The sequence below is a fragment of the Nyctereutes procyonoides genome, unplaced genomic scaffold (assembly GCF_905146905.1).
Source record: "Nyctereutes procyonoides isolate TBG_1078 unplaced genomic scaffold, NYPRO_anot_genome, whole genome shotgun sequence".
In the NCBI taxonomy this organism is placed as follows: Eukaryota; Metazoa; Chordata; class Mammalia; order Carnivora; family Canidae; genus Nyctereutes; species Nyctereutes procyonoides.
Genome location: NW_026575129.1, coordinates 2,518,375 through 2,538,184, shown reverse-complemented (window position 1 = coordinate 2,538,184; position 19,810 = coordinate 2,518,375). Strand labels below are relative to the sequence as shown.

Genomic DNA, 19,810 nt, shown 5'->3' with positions numbered 1-19,810 from the left:
AATGACACCTGAAAATATTTAACACATAAGAAAGATGTCTTATTGAAAAGAATAAAGAGTCATAGAGAGGAGAAAAATAAAATCATCATAAATATTTTGGTGGTAGTTTCAAATAGAACAGTCATAGAGTTCATGATAAACACATAAAAAGATTTTATCCGTAGCGTGAAATCCAAAAACACCTTTCAGGTCTCTCTTGATTGACCCTGAATAAAAGTCTTACTTCAGGTGACAAAAAAAGGTCCATTAATGTTGCTCATGCATTTCAACATAAAAATGGAATGGAATCATTGACTACAGGTAGAAATGTGCAAAACTACTCAAGATAAATATGCTGCTTTGAGGCTACACATTCACTCCACTTTTGTCTGCCAGCTTGATTTTTGAATTGGGCACTCATGGATAAAAGGTATGTGATCTGAAAAAATAGTGTGTGTCTTTTAAAAGTCAGTGTCATGTAATGTCATTCCTTTTGGCAAAATTTATGTTACATGGTATTAGACTATGGCCGAGCTAATGTAACATGATGCATTAAAAACTGCACATCATGATTGCAATATGTGTCAGAACAATGAATTGTTATATCAGATACCTGTTCAGCTGTAAATAGGGCCCTCTCTAAGTCACTGACAAAAGGATTATATTCTCTCGATGCCTGTATAGAAGTTCTATTGTGTAAAACATGTAGCCGTCCAACATCCATACTCTGTGACCTGTGGCCATTTAAGCAGCACGTTTACTACATGCATATAATGAGAACACAGCACATTATGAAAACCACAGTTGGAGATATTTTTGTTTTCATAGGGATATTCCAAATATCCAATGGTTATAGCCTCCCTTCTCCCCAACAGAGACATATACATGGAGCTCTAATGGATTTTTGTATTAGTTAGAAAATCCTTTGGACTGCTAGTAACAGAAATCTCATAAAGAGTAGCTTAAATACATAAAGATTTGTTTTTATCACAAGAGTAGAGATAGACAGCTGCTGGTTTTGGTTTTCGTTATGGCTTTGAGACAATAGCTCAGTGATTTCAGGATGGTGTCTCTGAAAATTTTATCTTTCCCTTATGATTGAAAGATGGGTATTTTAATTTCAGTTATTCCATCTACTTTCATAGAAGAAGTAGGAAAGGGGCAGATCCCTGTCTTTACCCCTTTTATTAAGAAATCCAAATCATTTCCAGCAACCACCTACATATTCCACTTAGATGTAATTGTCCAGAACAGTGTACTTGGAGACCTCTGGCTACAAGGGAAGTTGAGAAAATACGCCCTACAATGGAAGCACACAAGGAAGAAGCGTTTGGGGAATGAATGTTAGGTAAACCGGTTAATAGGGTCTATTATTGATGCCACTAATAATTTATAAACAGAGCAGGAAGTATAGTATGAGGAAGGCTTTAAACAGTGATGAATTCAAATGGTAAAAAGTTCATATTGACCTCTACCTAACACCATACACAAATGTGAATTCTAGTGGAATGTAGATCTCAATGTGAAAGGTAAAAAGATAAATCATCTATAATAAAACAAAGGATAATACCTTTATGACCTTGTGTGTAGACAAAGATTTCTTAAATAGGGTATAAAGAGCACTCACCATAAAGAGAAAAATGTCATACCTGGATTGCTAAAATATGAATCTAAAATTGAGAACTTCTGTTCATCTAATATACCACCAAAAAGGTGAAAAAGCAAGCCAAGAGTTGTGTTGTTTCCAATTTATTGCTATTACAAATAATCCTACCTGAGCATTCTTGTGCATGTCTTTTAGGAAAGATATGTAAGCATTTGTATTTGATAATCGCAGAAGAATTTGTGGGCCACGGGGCATGCGTATGTTCAGCATATGTATACTTTGTCAAATCATCTTGGGTAGGCCCCAGTGCATGGTAAGCTGTAGCTGGACCTTCCTCCAGAAGTTCTAAGAAGTTATGTGTTCAGTCAGAAGTATATAACTAACTAAAAAAAAAAAAAAAAAAAAAAAAAAAGAAGTGATATAACCAATGCCCTGGCCAACACTCTTGGATTAGGAGAAACATTGTTCGGTAGAGAAAAGAAGACTGGGCCACAGGTGTCATCAGTCGACAGTGGGATATATTAGCTTCCCATTTCTGCTGGGACAAATTACCACAAACCTAGTGGCTTAAAAGAACACTCATAGAGTATGTCCTAAGTTTCAAACACATTTTTCCCTGCATCTAGTATGAAGTCGTAACCTAGTTCCTCATGGTTTTTGGGACCAATTCCCACTGCCAATATAGTAAGTTTTTTTTTTTTAATTTTTTGTGGGTTTTTTGTTTGTTTGTTTTGTTCTGGTAGTCCATTCAGTTAAGGAGCCCAAAGCAATAGTATAGTAGGCATAGCTTCAAATTCAGTGGAATTTTTACTGTTTCCTGTAGTGGAAGCATTCTCCGTGGAACCAAGACCTTTAACCTAATAGAGCCTAAGGTGGCATGGACAATAAGAACAAATACTACAAGTAGTTTACTGAATGTTATGGTAAAAGGTGCCTATCCTATTTCCATCAGCTGGTTTCTTGGTTCCATTCCGTGTATTCTATGTATTGAGGGACAGTATGTCAGCTGTTAGTTTAGTGCGTATGCTGTATCCTGGGGAATGGTTCTCCAATCATACAGTGTACTGTCCCCAAGTTGTCACATTAGCTGAGTCTTTAACAGGTTGTACCATCATTCTATTAAACTGGTTGCTTCTAGGTCATGAGGCATATGGTAAGATCAGAGGATTCTGTGGTCTCATTGTTATATGTCGTTTGATCTCAGGCAATGTTGAGTATAATACCTTGTCAATAAGCAAATCCCTATCTAGAGTAGATGTGACTTTTGGTAAGGATAGATCACTGTCTTTGTCAGTGTAGATCCTTCAAAGCAGGAGCCAAGACAGGTTTAGATATGCAAGAATATGTTGAAGGAAACATCTGTGAAAGAAATGCTGGGAGGCAGCAGAGTAAGCTGGGAGAAACTTCAGATTGCAATACAGGTCTGGTCTGACACCTGTGAAAAGGAGGGAAGGGAAGATTAGGAAGGAACGTTTAGACTTCAGTGAAGTTCTTGTGAAGTCTTCCCAGGTTCATAGGGAGTTCCTGAGCAAAAGTTTCCCATTAAGGAATCCCACTGGACAGGAATCATCGGTCTCTAATACCACTGCTGTGCTCAGTAACTGGCTAGGAGAAAAGCATGTCCTTGGCGTGGCTACATGAATCCAAAGGTGTAGAAGCTGGAGGCTGACAGTTAACTAGGCTCCCCAGAAGTTTTTCTGAAAAGTAAACCTGAACAGTGTCTTCTCATGGTTGCCACACTGTACATTTCCGGGAGGAAGGAGTCCTATGTAGTCAAGCTCTCAGTCAGGTAGTCTTCTCCTGGAATGGTGTCATCTCAAGGGCTCAGTACTGATCTCTACTGCTGGCAGGTTAGACACTCGGCAATGGCACCAGTGAGGTCAGCCTCAAGGAAAAGGAGCCCATGCCTAGTCTCTGCATTAGTGATCTATTGCTGCATAACAAAGTACCCCAAAAGTTAGTTGCTTAAACAACAATGTAGGGCAGGAATTGGTGCAGTTTAGCTAAGTGCCTCTGGCTCAAGCTGTTTTAAGAGATAACAGTCGATCTGTTGTCTGGGACTGCAGTCGCATCTGAAGGCTTAACTCCTCTTCCCAGCTCACTCATGTGGTTGTTGGCAAGCCTCAGTCCCTCAGCACATGGGCTTCTCCACAGGGCTGCCTCACGACCTGGCAACTGGCTCTCTACATAGTGAATGACCAAAGAGAAAGCCAGAAAGAACACAAAGGGTGGAAGCTCTTTGTGTGACCTGATGTCAGAGATGACATCCCATCACTTCTGCCATAGTCTAGTCACTAAATGCATGTTCATGGAGAGGGGATTCGCAAGCGCAGGAATGCCAGGAGGCAGGAATCCTTACTAGCCAACTTAGAGGCTGACTACCACAGCCCCGGTCTCTGCTGCACTGGCTGCTCTGTTCACAGGCTTGCCCTGAGGTGGCTGAGTAGACAAGCTGTTGGACGCTCAAAGTACAAGTCGTGCTGTCAGCTTGGTTATTGACTGTTTCCACAGTGGTCGTTGCTCTTTGGTGGACATCGACGTGAGACACCAAATCACAAGCTTTGTGTACACTCCTGGGGTCTTTCCCTATTTCTTTTTCTGCCAAATTTATTTCTTTTGGGCCTCTGATTAACCAATCAGTCCATCTGTCAGTGCCCAGGAATCCATACTACAGGCCACTTCACCCTCCATATAAAGCCACTGACCAAGGGTTCTGCTAGCAGCTTTGCAGCAGGGGGAAGATTTCTGTTTCCAAGTGTCCTTTAGGACAACCTCTACCTGGGCTATGGTGCAGCAGCAATTTCTATATAGTTAACATCAGCTTATTGTACTGACCCACCTGTGGATGAGGTCCGAATTTTTTTCTCCGTTACAAAACTTTGGTCGAAGGGCATCCTCAGGGAGGCCATCGAGTTGAGAGAAATGTGTTGGTGAAAACAACAGAGTTTGATGTTCTAGGAATTTACATTTGACTTCTGATCCTGCTCAAGCTCAATCCCAGATGTACCATTTTGTATTACTATTATGCCCTCAGAATGAATCTGATAATATTCCTCTGATAATTGCTGGCTTTGTCCCTATAGTTTCGGTGTTACATTATCAATTCCAAGTCTCTGCTAGGGCCCAGAGTGTTTCTGGAGCTGTATTTCAAAACTGAGTATTTCTCTACCGCAACAGGCATGACCTATATGCTTTTTTCCTCTTTGGGTTTACCAGAGACTCCGTAGAGTATCCTTAGCCACCAGATACATCAGCATCATTGGATCTACTGGGTCATATGGGCTGAATAGCAAAGGAGCTTGTATTGTAGCCCAGACTGGATGCAGAACCCCACTCTTGCTCTGTCCCCCACTTAAAGCTGTTGTGTTCTGGTTCACTTGGCTAATCTGTCAATAATATTCCCCAGTGCAGCATATTACTACCCCACTTACTTGGAAAGTGATTCTGAGGCCAGGAGTGAGCAATGGATAAATGAAATAGGGAAAGAAAAAAGAAATGCAAGCATGGATTATTGAGTTTGTCGCCTGCTACAGGTGGCTGATATTTGATTCCATGGAATCAGCTGAAGAGTTTTATGAAGTGTGTCTACTGCCTGGAGAGCTAAAGAGGGGGAGCGTTTGATCCATAGGCTCTTGTTCCCCTGAAGTACTGGGTTGTGCATACATGTGTACTGAGAGGTTTCCCATGCCAGTCTCCTGTCTCTGTGGGGCTCTGGCCTAGGCCTGAAGCAAGGAACTTCCAGATTGCAGTCCTGCAATGCTGGTCAAAGCCTGAGTGTGATTGGGTGCCACTGCAGTGGCTCCAGTTACAGGGAAGGCCAAGAAAATTTGAAAAAATGTACAAGTGAGGGTGAAAAAAGTGGAACTTCTAGATCTCTTCAGAAGAGGTGCAATTTCTAATGATGAAGGAAGCATTTCAAGTCTTACCAGTACCCAGAGGTAATTATTAGAGACATTTCACAAAAATATACTTTTATCAACAGTACATCTTTATTTAAGTTATCTCTCCAGGGATGTCTTCTCCAGTTGGCCACCTGGTTTTATTCAACAGATGTACAGAGTCAGAGCAACTGCATGTTAGCTCTATACAAGTCTCACTGCATGCAGGGTTCCAGGGAAGGTAAAGACATGACCAGTCTTTAGTTTGTATCAAAATTAAAAATCTATCTCAGTTCCATATTTGACTTTTCTTCAACTCAGAAAAATACTTGCTATGCATCTCCTAAGAACTAGGCATTAAGCTTGGTGCTGGGGAGACGAAGATGAATGTATCGTGGCCTCTAATCTTGAGGAGCTTGGAGTCAATTAGGAAAAAATGGCATGAAGGGATGGCGAAACTGAGTTCATAGCTCTGTAAGTAAGCGTATGGGGAAAACAACTTCTTATTACTTGAAAGGGAATCTGCAGTATTCTTTAGTAAAATATCACCACAATCCTCCAAGATTAGCAATGGAAGGACTGCCACTCAGGGAGGAGACAACTATACTTTCCTCTTGCTCTGACAGATTCCCCAGTCTTGGGGATCTCTTCAACCGTCAATCTCAAATGTTGATAAATGTATCCCTTACAGAGTCCCCTACAGATTTATTCCTATAGTTCATCTTAGTCCCAGGCTGGAATATTTAAACACAACTCAATTAAGGTTTAGGAATAACAGAACAAAAGGGTGCCAAACAGTGAGAAATGCAGTTTACATAGTTCGTATTTATTTTCTTTTCTTTTTTAAGTAGCCCAGTGTGGAGCCTGGATGGAACTTAGACTCACGATCCTGAGATCAAGCCCTGAGCTGAGATTAAGAGTCAGATGCCTAACTGACTGAGCTACTCAGGTGCCCCATCATGTACATTTCTATGTTCATGTGAACGTGTATCCTACTGTGTTCATAGTTTCCTGTTTAGGATCTCTTTCCTAGATTACTTATTTATTTAATGAACGCTTTGTATGGGACTTATTAAGTACCAGCACTGTCCTAAACACTTACAAATGTGAATTTATTTAAGCTTTATGAAAGCCTGATGAGACGGGTATTGTTAACACCCACATTTTACAGAGGGAAAAACTGGGGCATAGAGAGATTAGTAACTTGCCCAATTCTATACAGTAGTAAAGAAGCAGAGCTATGATGTGACCTAGGCAGTCAGGGTCAGAGTTCATGCTCTTAACCACTACTCTAAACTCCTGATACTGAGAACAATTTCACCTGATTCCCTATCCATAAGGGTGGGGCCCAACTCCATGATTGTAACCCATAGCCTTAAGTGTACGATATAATATAGACAGACACTGATAAACATACTGTCCTTGAGGGCCTGCACCTGGGCACACACAGCAGCATCAACTGTCTTTGGATTATGGTAATTACAGTAAAGTCACAAAATCATTAAAACAAAGAAAAAAAAAAACAGGGACAAAAGTGTAGAGATGGAGTTGGGAGTTGGAAAAGCCGTTGTTTACATCAGAAAAGCTAGGTTGGAAAAAAAAAAAAGAAAAAAAAGAAAAGCTAGGCTGAGGGAAACTCCTGCAAATCAGCACAAAACTTAGCTCTGAAATTCTGGAAGTCAAGGCCAAAAGAAAAGCCAAAGAAAGCCATTGACTGGCTGAAGGAAGATCCTGGACAGTAGCAAGAGCCCTGGCTGCACAATCTTTTGGTTGTCGCCCCTCCCCCCTCCCGTCCTCCCCCCTCCTCTCCTCTCCTCCCTCCCTCCTCCCCTCCTCCCCTCCCCCTCCCATCCTCCCCCTGCCCTCCCCTCCCCCCTCTAGTCCTCCCCCTCTCCTCCCCTCCCTGCCCCTCCCCCTCCCCCCTCCCCCGTCCTCCCCCCCTCCTCCCTCTCCTCCCCTCTTCCCGCCCTCCCCCTGTCCTCTCCCCCCTCCCGTCCTCCCCCCTCCCCGCCCCGCCCCTTCGGCGTGGTCTGGCTGCGGGGCGGTGCCGGGGTCTGCGCATGCGCGCGGGGCCGCGGCGACTGCGCCGACGCGACCGCGACCTCGGCGTCGGCTCCCTCCGCGGCTCCCCGGGCCTCCACCCCTCCTCGCGGCGCTCGAGGGACCATGGCGGATCCTCGCGTGAGGCAGATCAAGATCAAAACCGGCGTCGTAAAGCGGTAAGGAGCGGCGGGCGGCGCTCACGCCAGCGCCTCCTGTGCGGCGGCCCGAGAGACCGGGCGCGGCCAGGCCCGAGGCGGGCTCCGGGCCTCCCCGGGGGCTCCGCGGCGGGCGGGGCGGGGACGCGTCGGGGCGGGAGCCCGCGGGCCGGGACTCCCTGGGACCCCCCCCCCGCTCCCCCTCGCTCCCCGGAACCGAGGCGTTGGGCGCGGTGGGCGGCGCGGCCCCGCCCCTGGGGCGCCGGCGGGGGCGGCCCTGTCTGCGCCGCTCGGCTGCGGGAGGCGGTGCAGCCCGCGACCTGCCCTGGGGCCTGGAGGCCGGCCCCGGAGTTGGGGACGCGTTGTTGGGGCAGCGGGACTCGGCGTCCCGGAGCGGGGGCGAGAACTTGCAGCGCGCTCCTCAAACTTGTGCGGCCTGCGTGCCCCGCGGGGGCCCCGGAGCCGTGCATAGCCTGCAGGATGCCCCCCGGCCGGAGTCCCGACGGGTGCGGACGTCGCCGGCCTCTGCGGCTCGGACCCAAGGCCATCCATCACACTTCTGGATGAGGCCGCCTCGGAGGAGAGCTCAGCAGCCCCCTGAAGAAGCAGGTGGTTTTACAGTAGAAATAAACGTCTGATCCTAGCCGCCTGGCTGCCTCCTCTCTGCCCACCTTTCCTCCCTTTGTTGATGTTTCCATCCGAGGAAGGACGAGGCAAAGGGAAGAATAAATTCACTTACTAAGATCCTGCCCCTGTGCCTTAGCACAGGTTTGCTCTGTACTTTCCTAGAAACTATTGTTAAGGCAGTAAGAAGATGCTAAGAGTAGTAGTTAAATGCACAACCCTTTTTCAGCTGAGGCTGGGTTGAGCTCTTGATTCTGCCATTTATTATGTGTCGTTAGGTACATTACGTTGCACCGTGCCTCAGTTGCCTCATCTGTAAAATGGAGTCAGTATCCACCTCATGTAGTGGTTGCAAGGAGTACTTGCTCTGCTGTTTAATACGGTATGTGGCACATAGTGAGTGGCCACTAAGTGTTAATAGTATTGTTTGTGTTCCTGTTTTACAAATGAAAAAAAAATTAAAAAACAAAACAAAACAAATGAGAAGCTGAGGTTTAATGAAGTTAAAATAGAAAAACTTTTGCCAGTTAAGTGGCAGAACAGGGAAAAGGAGTTTCTGATCTACAACTATTTCCAGCTGCAGTGCTCTAAAGTATTTAAAAAATGTGTGAAATAGAGGAATTGACATGTATAATTGAAAATATAAGTAATCTGCACTGTCACTCACACTAGAATTCTGTTCGCATTAGCTGGATTCTGATTATGTCATTTTAGTGAATCTATTTGAGAAGTACCATGGTATCGTGGGGAGTGCTTTAGGCCCAAACTCAAGAGAAAGGACTCCTAATGGTAGTTTTCTGTTAATTACCTATATGATCTTATCATTTCTCGTCCTAATGACCTACACCAGTTTATAAAATTAGTTCTAGTAGCTATATGCTTATTAAACAGATTCTAAGGGCGCATGGGTGGCTCAGCAGTTGGGCGCCTGCCTTCCGCTCAGGTGGTGATCCCGGGATTTGGGGTGGAGTCCCACATCAGGCTCCCTGCATGGAGCCTGCTTCTCCCTCTGCCTGTGTCTCTGCCTCTCTCTCAGTCTGTGTGTCTCATGAATAAATAAGTAAATCGTAAAAAAAACAAAAACAGATTTTAGAGAAAATATAGCTAAGTAATTAATAAGCTGTTTTTAGGCTTTCAAAATTGTCAAGTACATATGGAAACACCTTGGAAATAAAGTTTGGTTTTCAATTTATTTCAATAGTAGAGCATTATCAAACTTTAATTTTGATTCTCTGTACTTCAGTACAAAAAACATTGTTTTTGTGAAACTCCTTCATAATTTACTATTTGCTTAAAATTTACATATTTATTCAAGTTGCTTATAAATTTCTGGAAATGCCTATCACAGATTTTTGTCATGGCTTTTCTAATGACATTTTGGTGTAGAGCTTCCCCATTTGTACTAAGATTCGTTCTTTAAAAAACCTAAACTTCTATTTTGTGTTAATTATGAATATTTTACCTTAGTAGACAACTGTCTAAATCTATAAATAGTATTCCCTCTTCTGTTATTTTTTGCAAAAAAGTTATTTAATATGACTTTCCATCTGTTGCCTTAGTATCCTATTTTTAAAATTCTACATCTTCAGCAAAGAAAATAGTAGATAATGCAGATACAGCGGCAACATATTACTAATTGTTAGGACTGAATGATCATGAGCTTCATTATGTTCTCTATATATGTTTAAAATTTTTCGTAATAAAAAGGTCTTCAAAGGTATGCATTTCTCTTCCAAATTTAGTTTCAAAGTGTTCTTGATTAGTTTCATGATTCAGACATGTTCTTGGTTTTGTAAGTAGGCTTCTATTCATTGGTTCCTTAAAGCAATGGTCTAAAAACCGGTTTCTGTTCTTAGCACCTTTTTTTTAGTCAAATGTTCATTTCCCATAGCTTCATTTCTCTTCAGAAGGCCACAGTTTTATTTGAAAGAAGAGATTTAAGATCATCATTTCTGTCTCTAATTCCTTCCGTTTTTCTCTGCAGGAGTTGAGATCCATTAGAATTATATTCTTGTTATTAGTCCTAGAGTTCAGTTTTGATGACTGTCCTAGGCACAGTGGATTCTTAGAATTTGGTGTCTAATCAATCTGCTAGAATACTTCAGATGATTCAGAAGTTCCTTGCAGTGCGTTTCAGTAAGAAATCTGGGCAGGGAGGTGGAATGTTATGAGATCATGGAAATAGGCAATAAGTAGAGGACGGTATTTGGCAACAGAGAGGTCAGTGAATGAAAGATGCGAGTTTCAGCATGTTGGCAAAATTGTGAAGGCAGTCTAGTGATGGCAGCCACATTAGGAAAGTAGGAGCAAGTATCAAGGGCTTTACGCCCTAAGGAAATAGGTAGAAGCCTCACAGCACCCTGGACCTAAAGAAACTTTATCTCATATAGTAACAAAGGGAAAGGATCCAATTGCTGGAAATAGATTTTAAGAGAGAGGTTAGAACCCTAGGAACAAGGAAAGAGTCCAGATACTAGAATGGCTTTTAAGGTAAGAGACAGCAGTGAGGCTAACTTGGTACTGAGCCTCTGACTCAAGGACTCCTTAAAAATCCCCTCCCAGTTACAGGATTGTTTTTCCAGAGCTAATTATGGCTGTTAGAGATGAGTGCAGTTTCTTCAAGCAGCAGCCTTTGTTCATGTGTGACTCATTATTTAATGAGTATTAGTTGGTAGATTCGAGTCTAGAAGGTGCTTTTTAAAGATACAGATCCATGTGTCAGGCAGATTGCTAGACCTACTAATACCTGTCACTGGGTCATAGCTAATGTAATAGCCTAGCAGGGAGTTACCAAACACGACTCCTAAGTTTTCTTTCTATTTGCAGAACTGAGAGCCCCCCCCTTTATTTTTATATATTTTAGGCATCAGTTGTCCCAGTTTACCTGGGATTGAAGGGTTTCTAAGATGTAGAATCTTCGGTGCTACACTGGGAAAGTCTCAGGCAAACCAGGATGATTCGTATTAGTACCTCTTCTGTAACTAGCTAACATAGCACTGTTTTGTGTCCCCTGATTTATTTGGAGACTATTTGCTGATAATACAACTTTGAATTGCATGATGTACCTTAAATTAAAATTTAACTATGTCCTATAAATATGAATCCTTGCCAGAGTAATTTTCTGTGTTAATTTAAATTGTTAGTGATTTAGAAAATAACTTTAATTAAAGTAGAAGAAAATATAGGCTCAGTGTTTTTAATGTTGATACGGTATTTCAGCTCAGTGACCTATGTCTACCATAAATTCCCAAGTAAGATTTGTGTTTATAAAATAAGTGGTTGGTTGTTTTTTTTAAACTAAATTTATGGTAAATACAAGAAATGCTTCTGCAAAACCAAAATGTTGTCATGCATTTAACATAAAAGTTTATTTAATAATCTTAAAGCCAACCTATTTTCAATTAAGCTCGCTAAACTGGCCCACTGGTGGGTGAATTAATTGATTAAAAATACTTTCTTAACTATATCTTTTTATAACCATTTTAGATTGGTAAGGGTTTAAAATCCAACATGAACAAAGAGTGTTAGGGCATTGAAATAACACTGACATTGGCCCATAGTTTTCCTCTGATTAAATGAAAGTGACACCAGTAGATTAGAATGAGACTAGGACAATTCACACTGCAATTGTGTTAGTTTAACTTTAACAATCTTTTAACACTCTTGTTTAAATGTAGCTGACATACCATAATTACAAATCTACAAGCCTTGATTATAGAATTTTACATCATGAATCAGAGGGGAAATTGTATTGATTTCTTTTTTTTTTTTAGAGCAAGTACCTTTCCCAAACTGTCACATCTTCCCAAGTTTGTCTATACCATTACCTCTGATACACAATTGTGTATGATACATATATACTCTGTACAGCAGACCTAAAAACATAAAAGGTAAGTAAAATTTTCATGTTACTAAATATATATTTGTATATAAAGTATATAACATACTATATTGACATACATTGTTATGTATACTGAATATATATAGCACACTGACATAAAAGTGATAAACAGGAATGACATATATATTGACATAGATACAGTTCTCTCCCTGTAGTTTTAGTTGTTTATATACTTCTTATACGTAACATAAAGATGGATAGAAGTATGGTAGGCAGTATCTGGGAGAGGTTAAGGACATAGCCCTGAAAATTTCCTGTAAGCTTTAGTAGCTTTTTTATCTTTTCTTCCCACATCATACCCTTTTGATTTGAGTTAAAATAAGTTCAGCCAAAATAGCCAACTTCCTGCCTTGAAATTTGGCCAACTCCTTTTGGAATTTCTGTAATATATTCAGTTCTCCAAAGCAGTGGTCAAAGGCACTGTCAAAATGGATTGCAGGTGGTCAGCTCTTCACCACCTTCTGCCAACTACTTGGCAAGCAGTGACTTTTAGAAGCTACACAGCTGGCAGCCAGATGTCTCTTCAAGCTGGAAAGGGAGAAAGCTAAGGCCACTCATGACTGTGGTTTTCCCAACACAAGCTATATTTTTCTGTAAGTTGAGTGTGAATGAAGGATCTTTTGACCTGTGTGTGTGTGTGTGTGTGTGTGTGTGTGTGAGATGTGAATGTGTTTTCATTGCATTATTTGTTTGGTAGAAAATTTTGAAAATTTGTAGTAGAGGAAGGTTGGAAAATTTTGTTATATTTAGTTCACAACCCTTAGAATAGAAATGCTTGGATGTGATCTGTTTATTCCAGTGTTCCATTTCCTATAATGATGCTGCTTTATTGTCCCAAATAGAGCTGATTTTTATTTTGTTATTTTTTTAAGAGAGACTTTAAAAAAAAATTAGGGAGAGAGAGTCTCAGGCAGACTCCACACTCAGTGGACATCGGCCCAGTACAGATTATGACCTGAGCCAAAACCAAGAGTTGTATGCTTAACCCACCGAGCCACTCAGGGGTCCCTAGACATGATTATTAAATAACATCAACCATACGATCCAAAGATCATTTATTTAGCAGCTTCACTCAGAACCTACATCTATGAGTCATTTTATAGTTTGGCACATAATAACTACTCAGTAAAAGTCTTCCCAGTGAACAAATGAATGAATGGAACCTTACTCTGTAAGGATTTTTTTGATATAATAAGCAGTAGGAAGCCACTGAATCAATTACAGTATGACAGTATAATGGTTACTGTAGTATAATAGTTGGTAATAACTATGGTTATTGTTGCAGTTGGAATTAAATAAATGGATTTTCACTGAATACATATTACATGAGACCCTAGGGAAGTTATTTAACCTTTAAAAGCCACAGTTTTCTTAGCTGAAAAATGGGTTAACGATGATACCTTTCTCATATTGTTGTTAGGAGAATTAAGTAAGGTAATCATATAAAGCATTTGGCCCAAAAGCCTGATTGGTAGTAAATGTTTAATGTTAACTGCTGTCATTATTATCATCATCATTTTGTAGACATATAAACAGTGTGGATATAGGACATAAAGATCATCCCTAGGACTTTGTAATGGAATCTTTCTATAAACTTGAGGCAGTGATGCCCTACTTCCCCTAAAAATCTGTTTATATCAGTGACCTTGTGCTCTTAACAGTTTAAAAAATATTGTATCAATATTATTGACACAGTATAAAAAAGCCAGTTTCACACTTACTGATACTTCCCTAAAGTTTATTATAAGGAAGAGTAGTCAAGGGAGTGAGTTTTTGAGAGCCATTTTTCTAAAATTTAAGATTCACCACAGCAATGAAGACTGACTGACTTTCTTTACCAGAATGTTTATTTTGTGACTAATCATTGAAATCCTTAAGATGAACTGGATACTTCAAGAGCTGCCCTCTTGGGTTTAGGTGTTCATTCCTGGAATCCGTGCCTGAATCTGTACAGTTTTTAGGTGTCTCATTCAACCAGTCCCAGTAGTTTTTTTGTCTTTTAGCATCGGCACTCCAGTTAAACTTTCTCTTCCACTTGGGAAGATAGTCACATTTGCCACGGTTTGACTTCTGAAGGTGGTAGACCTTAGAAGGTCTACACAGCAGGGACACAATGTGTATCTTCTTGCTATACTTTCCAAATGAAACATTCCCTTCCTCATCTCTTTTCTGTGGCAGAGACCAAAGAGCAACATTCTTAAAATTCTAATGCTAGATTACAGGTAATTTCCAAACCCTCCTTTATCTTTTTTGCTTTTATTTTTTTTTAAGGATTTATTTATCTGAGAGAGAGAGTGTGCTTGCACAATGGGGAGGGGCCGAGGGAGAGAGAAACCCAAAAACTCCACAGTGAGCACAGAGCCTGATGCAGAGCTTGATCTCAACACCCTGAGATCACAACCTGAGCTGAAATCAAGAGGCTGAGGCCTAAGTGACTGTGAGCACTCCGAGTTTTTTGTCTTTGTTTTTTAACGGAGTTCCCTGTTTGTTGTCATTGAGATCCTTTTAACCTGTGCTAAAGAAGTATCTTAGGGTATCTTGCATATATATATGCATATACTTTAACTCAGAGTTTGTCTCTAAAGGTTATCAGAACAAGTAAGCATCTAGTTTTTAACTGAATGATCCTCAGCTTCTAAACAGTACTAAATGGAATGCTTTTCTTCTGGCACCCATTGCCTGAAAAACATCTGTACTCTATGAAATTTTTGAAGACCTATAAATCTATGGAATTGTATTTCCGTTTAGGTTACTGGTACAGTATTTGTAATTCTGATCTCCAAACCTAGAATATTAGGTTCTAAGGATTCTGCATTATATTAAGATGTACAAAGATTTTCTTAAGGCCATGCAGTTTTTGTTACCTTTTTAGGGACCACAAGGGTGGTGTCTAACACGTTGTTTTTCACAATGTAGGCATTTAATTCATACTTGTCAGTTGAGTTAAGGAATGGAGGAAATTAGAGAAGTCAGTTAAATAAGCTCAAGAATCTGGAAAAAGAAGTTTGCTTTATAACTAACAGAGATGGAGTAAGTTGATAAATACTCTAGTTAAACTTCACAAGCAACAAAACAGTAAGTAATCACAACCTTCAAAGACTTGTCAGAGTACTCTTATTGGAGAAACAAGAAAGTGTATTTTATATAATTTTAACATTTGTATATTGCTAAGGAGTTATCTTGTTTAGTTATTTTTTAATTTGTAAGAAGAGTATCTTCTGGGACTTACTATTTTACTGTATATTATGTTGATACGATTATCCATATTTGTTTTTGCTGTTGTATATTATTTCATTGCATGATAATACTACAGTTTATCCATTCTTTGATTAGTAGGCATTTGAATTATTCCCATTACTAACTGTGTTTCAAGACCCCTGGGTGGCTCAGCGGTTAAGCGCCTGCCTTGGCCCAGGGTGTGATCCTGGAATCTCAGGATTGAGTCCCACATCAGGCTCCCTGCCTGGAGCCCTCTGCCTATGTCTCTGCCTCTCTCTGTGTCTCTCATGAATAAATAAAATCTTTAAAAAATAACTGTGTTTCTATGTACATTCTTATTCATGTCTTTGGTAATGATATATGAGAGTTTTTCTTGGATATTTTTCCAGGAATGGAATTGTCAGGTCATAAGGTATGTTCTTTGTAAAATCATGCCAAATTGTTTTCCAAAGCACTTGTACCATTTGTATTTTCAGCTGCATTGTATGAGAGTTCTTTTGTTGATCCACATCCCCTCCAAAGCTTAATAGACCTTAATTTTACTCTAATACTGGTTTTTATTATCATTTTGTAGAAAAGTTTTTTTTTCAGCAAGTGTCCCCACAGATGAAGAGAATAAAGGAGGAATGAGGCTTCAGTCCCCAACGTGCTTAATCACTTCCTTCTTCCTTGTGCAGAATAATGTATATGCCTCAGGCAACCCAGGGTTTTCTTGCCTGGTAGAAGGGGTGGGTGGTTCTTTGGAAAGACCCTTTGGAAAGTTGTCCATTTCTAGGACACTGCAGTCAGTATAGAATGCCTGGGGAGTGAGGGGAGGCTTGAAGGTGGAGGTTTGGCTAATGGGTCCTGAAAAACCTGCTTGGTGCAGGGTTGAGCAGGAACTAAGGCTAGAGAATAGAGAAGGCCAACAATATTACTTTCCAAAAGACCTTTTCCATGTTACTATATTAATTCTTTTTGTTTTTTTTCCCACTTTTATTGAGATATATTTGACATATGACATTGGTCCAAGGTGTACAGCATAATTATTTGATATATGTGTATGCATAGCAAAATGACTACCACAAAAGTTTAATCACCTCACAATTTTTTTTCTTGTGATGAGAACTTTTAAGACTACTCTCTTAGCAACTTTCAGATATATAATACAGTATTTTCGTTTTTTTTGTTTTTTGCATTTATTCTATGCAGAATTTACTCCTGGGCCATAAGTTTTTGTTTCTTCAGTTTCTTCTGGGATATCTTTTTCTTTTCTTTCTTTCTTTCTTTTTTTTTTTTTTTTTTTTTTATTTATGATAGTCGCACAGAGAGAGAGAGAGGCAGAGACACAGGCAGAGGGAGAAGCAGGCTTCATGCACCGGGAGCCTGACGTGGGATTCGATCCCGGGTCTCCAGGACCGCGCCCTGGGCCAAAGGCAGGCGCTAAACCACTGCGCCACCCAGGGATCCCCTGGGATATCTTTTTCTTCTGTGCAACCTCCTCTTCTGGTTTAGGAACAGTCTGCTCTTTTTCAGTAAGAATCCTCTCAATGTGGCAGGGAGAGCTCATGAATGGGTTAATCCAGCTATGAGCCCTGTAATTTCTATGTCGCATCTTGGGGGCTTTGTTCACTTGGATGTGCTCAATGACTAGAGAATCTACATCTAAACCCTTAAGTTCAGCATTACTCTCTGCATTTTTAAGCATGTGCAGTAAAAATTCAGCACTCTTCGTGGGCCACCGACCCCGTGTCCAGCGCTACTATTCAGCCTGTGCACACCTACCAACTCCACCACTGTAGCGACGTAATGGCACTCATTGCTTCTGCAGAGCGACATCTTTCAGACACTTGGTGGCTTTTTGGATATACATATTCTTGATGGCCTGGGCAGTTTCATGCGTGTTCTTAAAGTGAACACGAAGATTTGAACCTCTCGACTTGCGTGGTTTTGTAGGGTTTTCTGGGTCCAGGGAGTAGTGAACCATTTTTGGAGGTCACCTCAGGCCATTTTGGGGAAGAGCTATAATACAATATTGTTTTGATAGTAACTATATATCACCATGCTGTACATTGTATTCCCCCCAGAACTTATTTATAAATGGGAGTTTTCACCTTTTGACTTTTACCTATTTTCCCCACCCTTATTTTTCGCGATCACCAATCTGTTCTCTATTTCTATGAGTTTGGGTTTTTTTAGATTCTACATAAAAGTGAGATCATACAATATTTCCCTTTCTTTTTCTGGCTTATTTCATGGAGCATAATGCCGTCAGTGTCCATTTATGTGTTGCAAATGGCAGGATTTCCTTTTTGTAGTTGAATAATGTTCCATTTTATATGTATATATACAGTTGACCCTTAAACAGTGTGGGGTTTGGGACATTGACTGTCCCAGTGCAGTTGTCCCAGTGTCTTCAAGTACAGTTGAAAATCCACATAAACTTTTGATTCTTGCAAAACTTTACTAATAGCCTACTATTGACCAGAAGTCTTACCGATAACATAAACAATTAACATGTGTTTTATGTTATATGTATTATATAATGTATTCTTACCATAACATATGCTAGAGAAAAGAAACTGTTATTTTAAAAATCATAAGGTAGAGAAAATACATTCACAGTACTATATAAGAAAAAAAAAAAGCACGCATATAAGTGAGCCCATGCAGTTCAAACCGTTTTGTTTCAGGGCCAGCTTATATACAGCAACACATTTTCTTTATCTCTTCGTGTGTCACTGGAGATTTAGGTTGTTTCCATGTCTTGGCTATTTACATAATATTGCAGTGATCATGGGAGTACAGATAACCTTTTTGAGATAGTGATATTTGCTCATTCTGATACTTTACGTTAAGTTTGGCACAGCACTTGTAGAGGAGAATTTTAATTTATTCTTGGTAATGTTTAATTTTTAACTTATACAATAAGTTTTGTTATTGTCATTATTATAGGTTTTAAAATCTAGCAGATATGCATACCCTTAATCTTCTCTACTTGTCCCCCCAACCAAAAGCAAGGTGTTTGTTTCCATTCATTTATATTCATTCATGTTTTATTTTATATATCCTATGTAGGTCTCAAAATAGATAGTTTTTAAAATTTATAACACTTTTTAAAACTGTCACGGCATTTCTAGTGTTAGATGAATTAAATAAAAGTAGTCTCAGGAGCTAACTTTGGCTTTTGTTCATAAAAAAAATAATTCTTCTAATGATATTGTTTTTTTTTATTTTTTTAAGATTTTATTTATTTATTCATGAGTGACACAGATAGAGAGGGAGAGACAAAGGCAGAAGGAGAAGCAGGCTCCATGAAGGAAGCCTGATATGGGACTCGATCCCAGGACTCCAGGATCACGCCCTGGGCCAAAGGTAGACGCTCAACCTCTGAGCCACCCAGATGTCCCTGATTTTCTGTTTTTTAAATGGGCAGTATTACACATAATACTTTGTGATAACTCTGGATCTGCATTTCAGACATCTTGTGGTGAACCCTGTGGATCCTTCCTCAGTATCTATTTTTTCTTGTCTTGATATTTGCCTGCATTTTCATGCCAGTATCCATTATCTTTACCCATGTACATATAGCCCATATTGTTTAGGAAACTGCTCTACCTCCATCTTTTTTTAGCCAATCAGATTCCATTTCCTGGTGACAAATTGATTTGTGTGATTTAGACTGATCTAAACAAGGTACATTTCAGAGCTCTTAGAATTCTGGCACAGAGTACTCTGTGGCTGGCAGCCTTCCTTTAGTACCCGGAGAATCTGGCTTTGGGATGAAACTTGTATTATGGATGGCAGAATGACATACCAAGGGAAATTTCTTGATGCTTTTGTTAACTGCTGAATCAGACAACCTTGAAGTATATCCTCCCTTGGATTGTAGTTACACAAGCCAAAAAATTCCTATAGTGTTTAAATTCCTTGAATTGAAATCATATTACTTGCACTTGAGTAGTAATTGAGATACCTACTCTAATTTCCTTTTTTTTTTAAGATTTTATTTATTTATTCATGATAGACACACACACAGAGAGAGGCAGAGACACAGGCAGAGGGAGGAGCAGGCTCTATGCAAAGAGTCTGACGTGGGACTCGATCCTGGGACTCCAGGATCATGCCCTGGGCGGAAGGCAGGCGCCCAAACCGCTGAGCCACCCGGGCTGCCCGTTACTCTAATTTCTAACTTCTGTATACCTTTGTATAACATAAGGGGAAATTTCCTTCACTGAACTGCCTAGAGATTTCCTTCTGTCTTCTTTGTCTTTCTCTCTTTTTGTTAATTTCTTTTTATTTTTCAGACAACACAAACATATTTATTCACATTTTTAGGAGGTAAAAAAAATAGCAGATACCGATGCTTTATGCATGCTCAGGGCCCGCTTATAAATACTTCATTCAGTGATATCCTAACACAAGT

General features: G+C 40.3%; 1 protein-coding gene across 2 annotated transcripts in view; it reads left to right on the top strand.

Annotated features, from left to right (window-relative positions):
* The first annotated feature begins 7,516 nt into the window (after window positions 1-7,516).
* The window catches only part of TBCA (tubulin folding cofactor A), a 73,393-nt gene continuing 61,099 nt past the window's right edge, over window positions 7,517-19,810 (top strand). The window contains exon 1 of one of the 2 annotated variants that reach the window (XM_055342301.1): window positions 7,517-7,682. In XM_055342301.1, the coding sequence (XP_055198276.1) occupies window positions 7,524-7,682 (159 nt within the window). In that variant the 5' untranslated portion in view covers window positions 7,517-7,523. The remainder of the gene's footprint in view (window positions 7,683-19,810) is intronic. The other variant, XM_055342300.1, reaches the window with a different exon arrangement.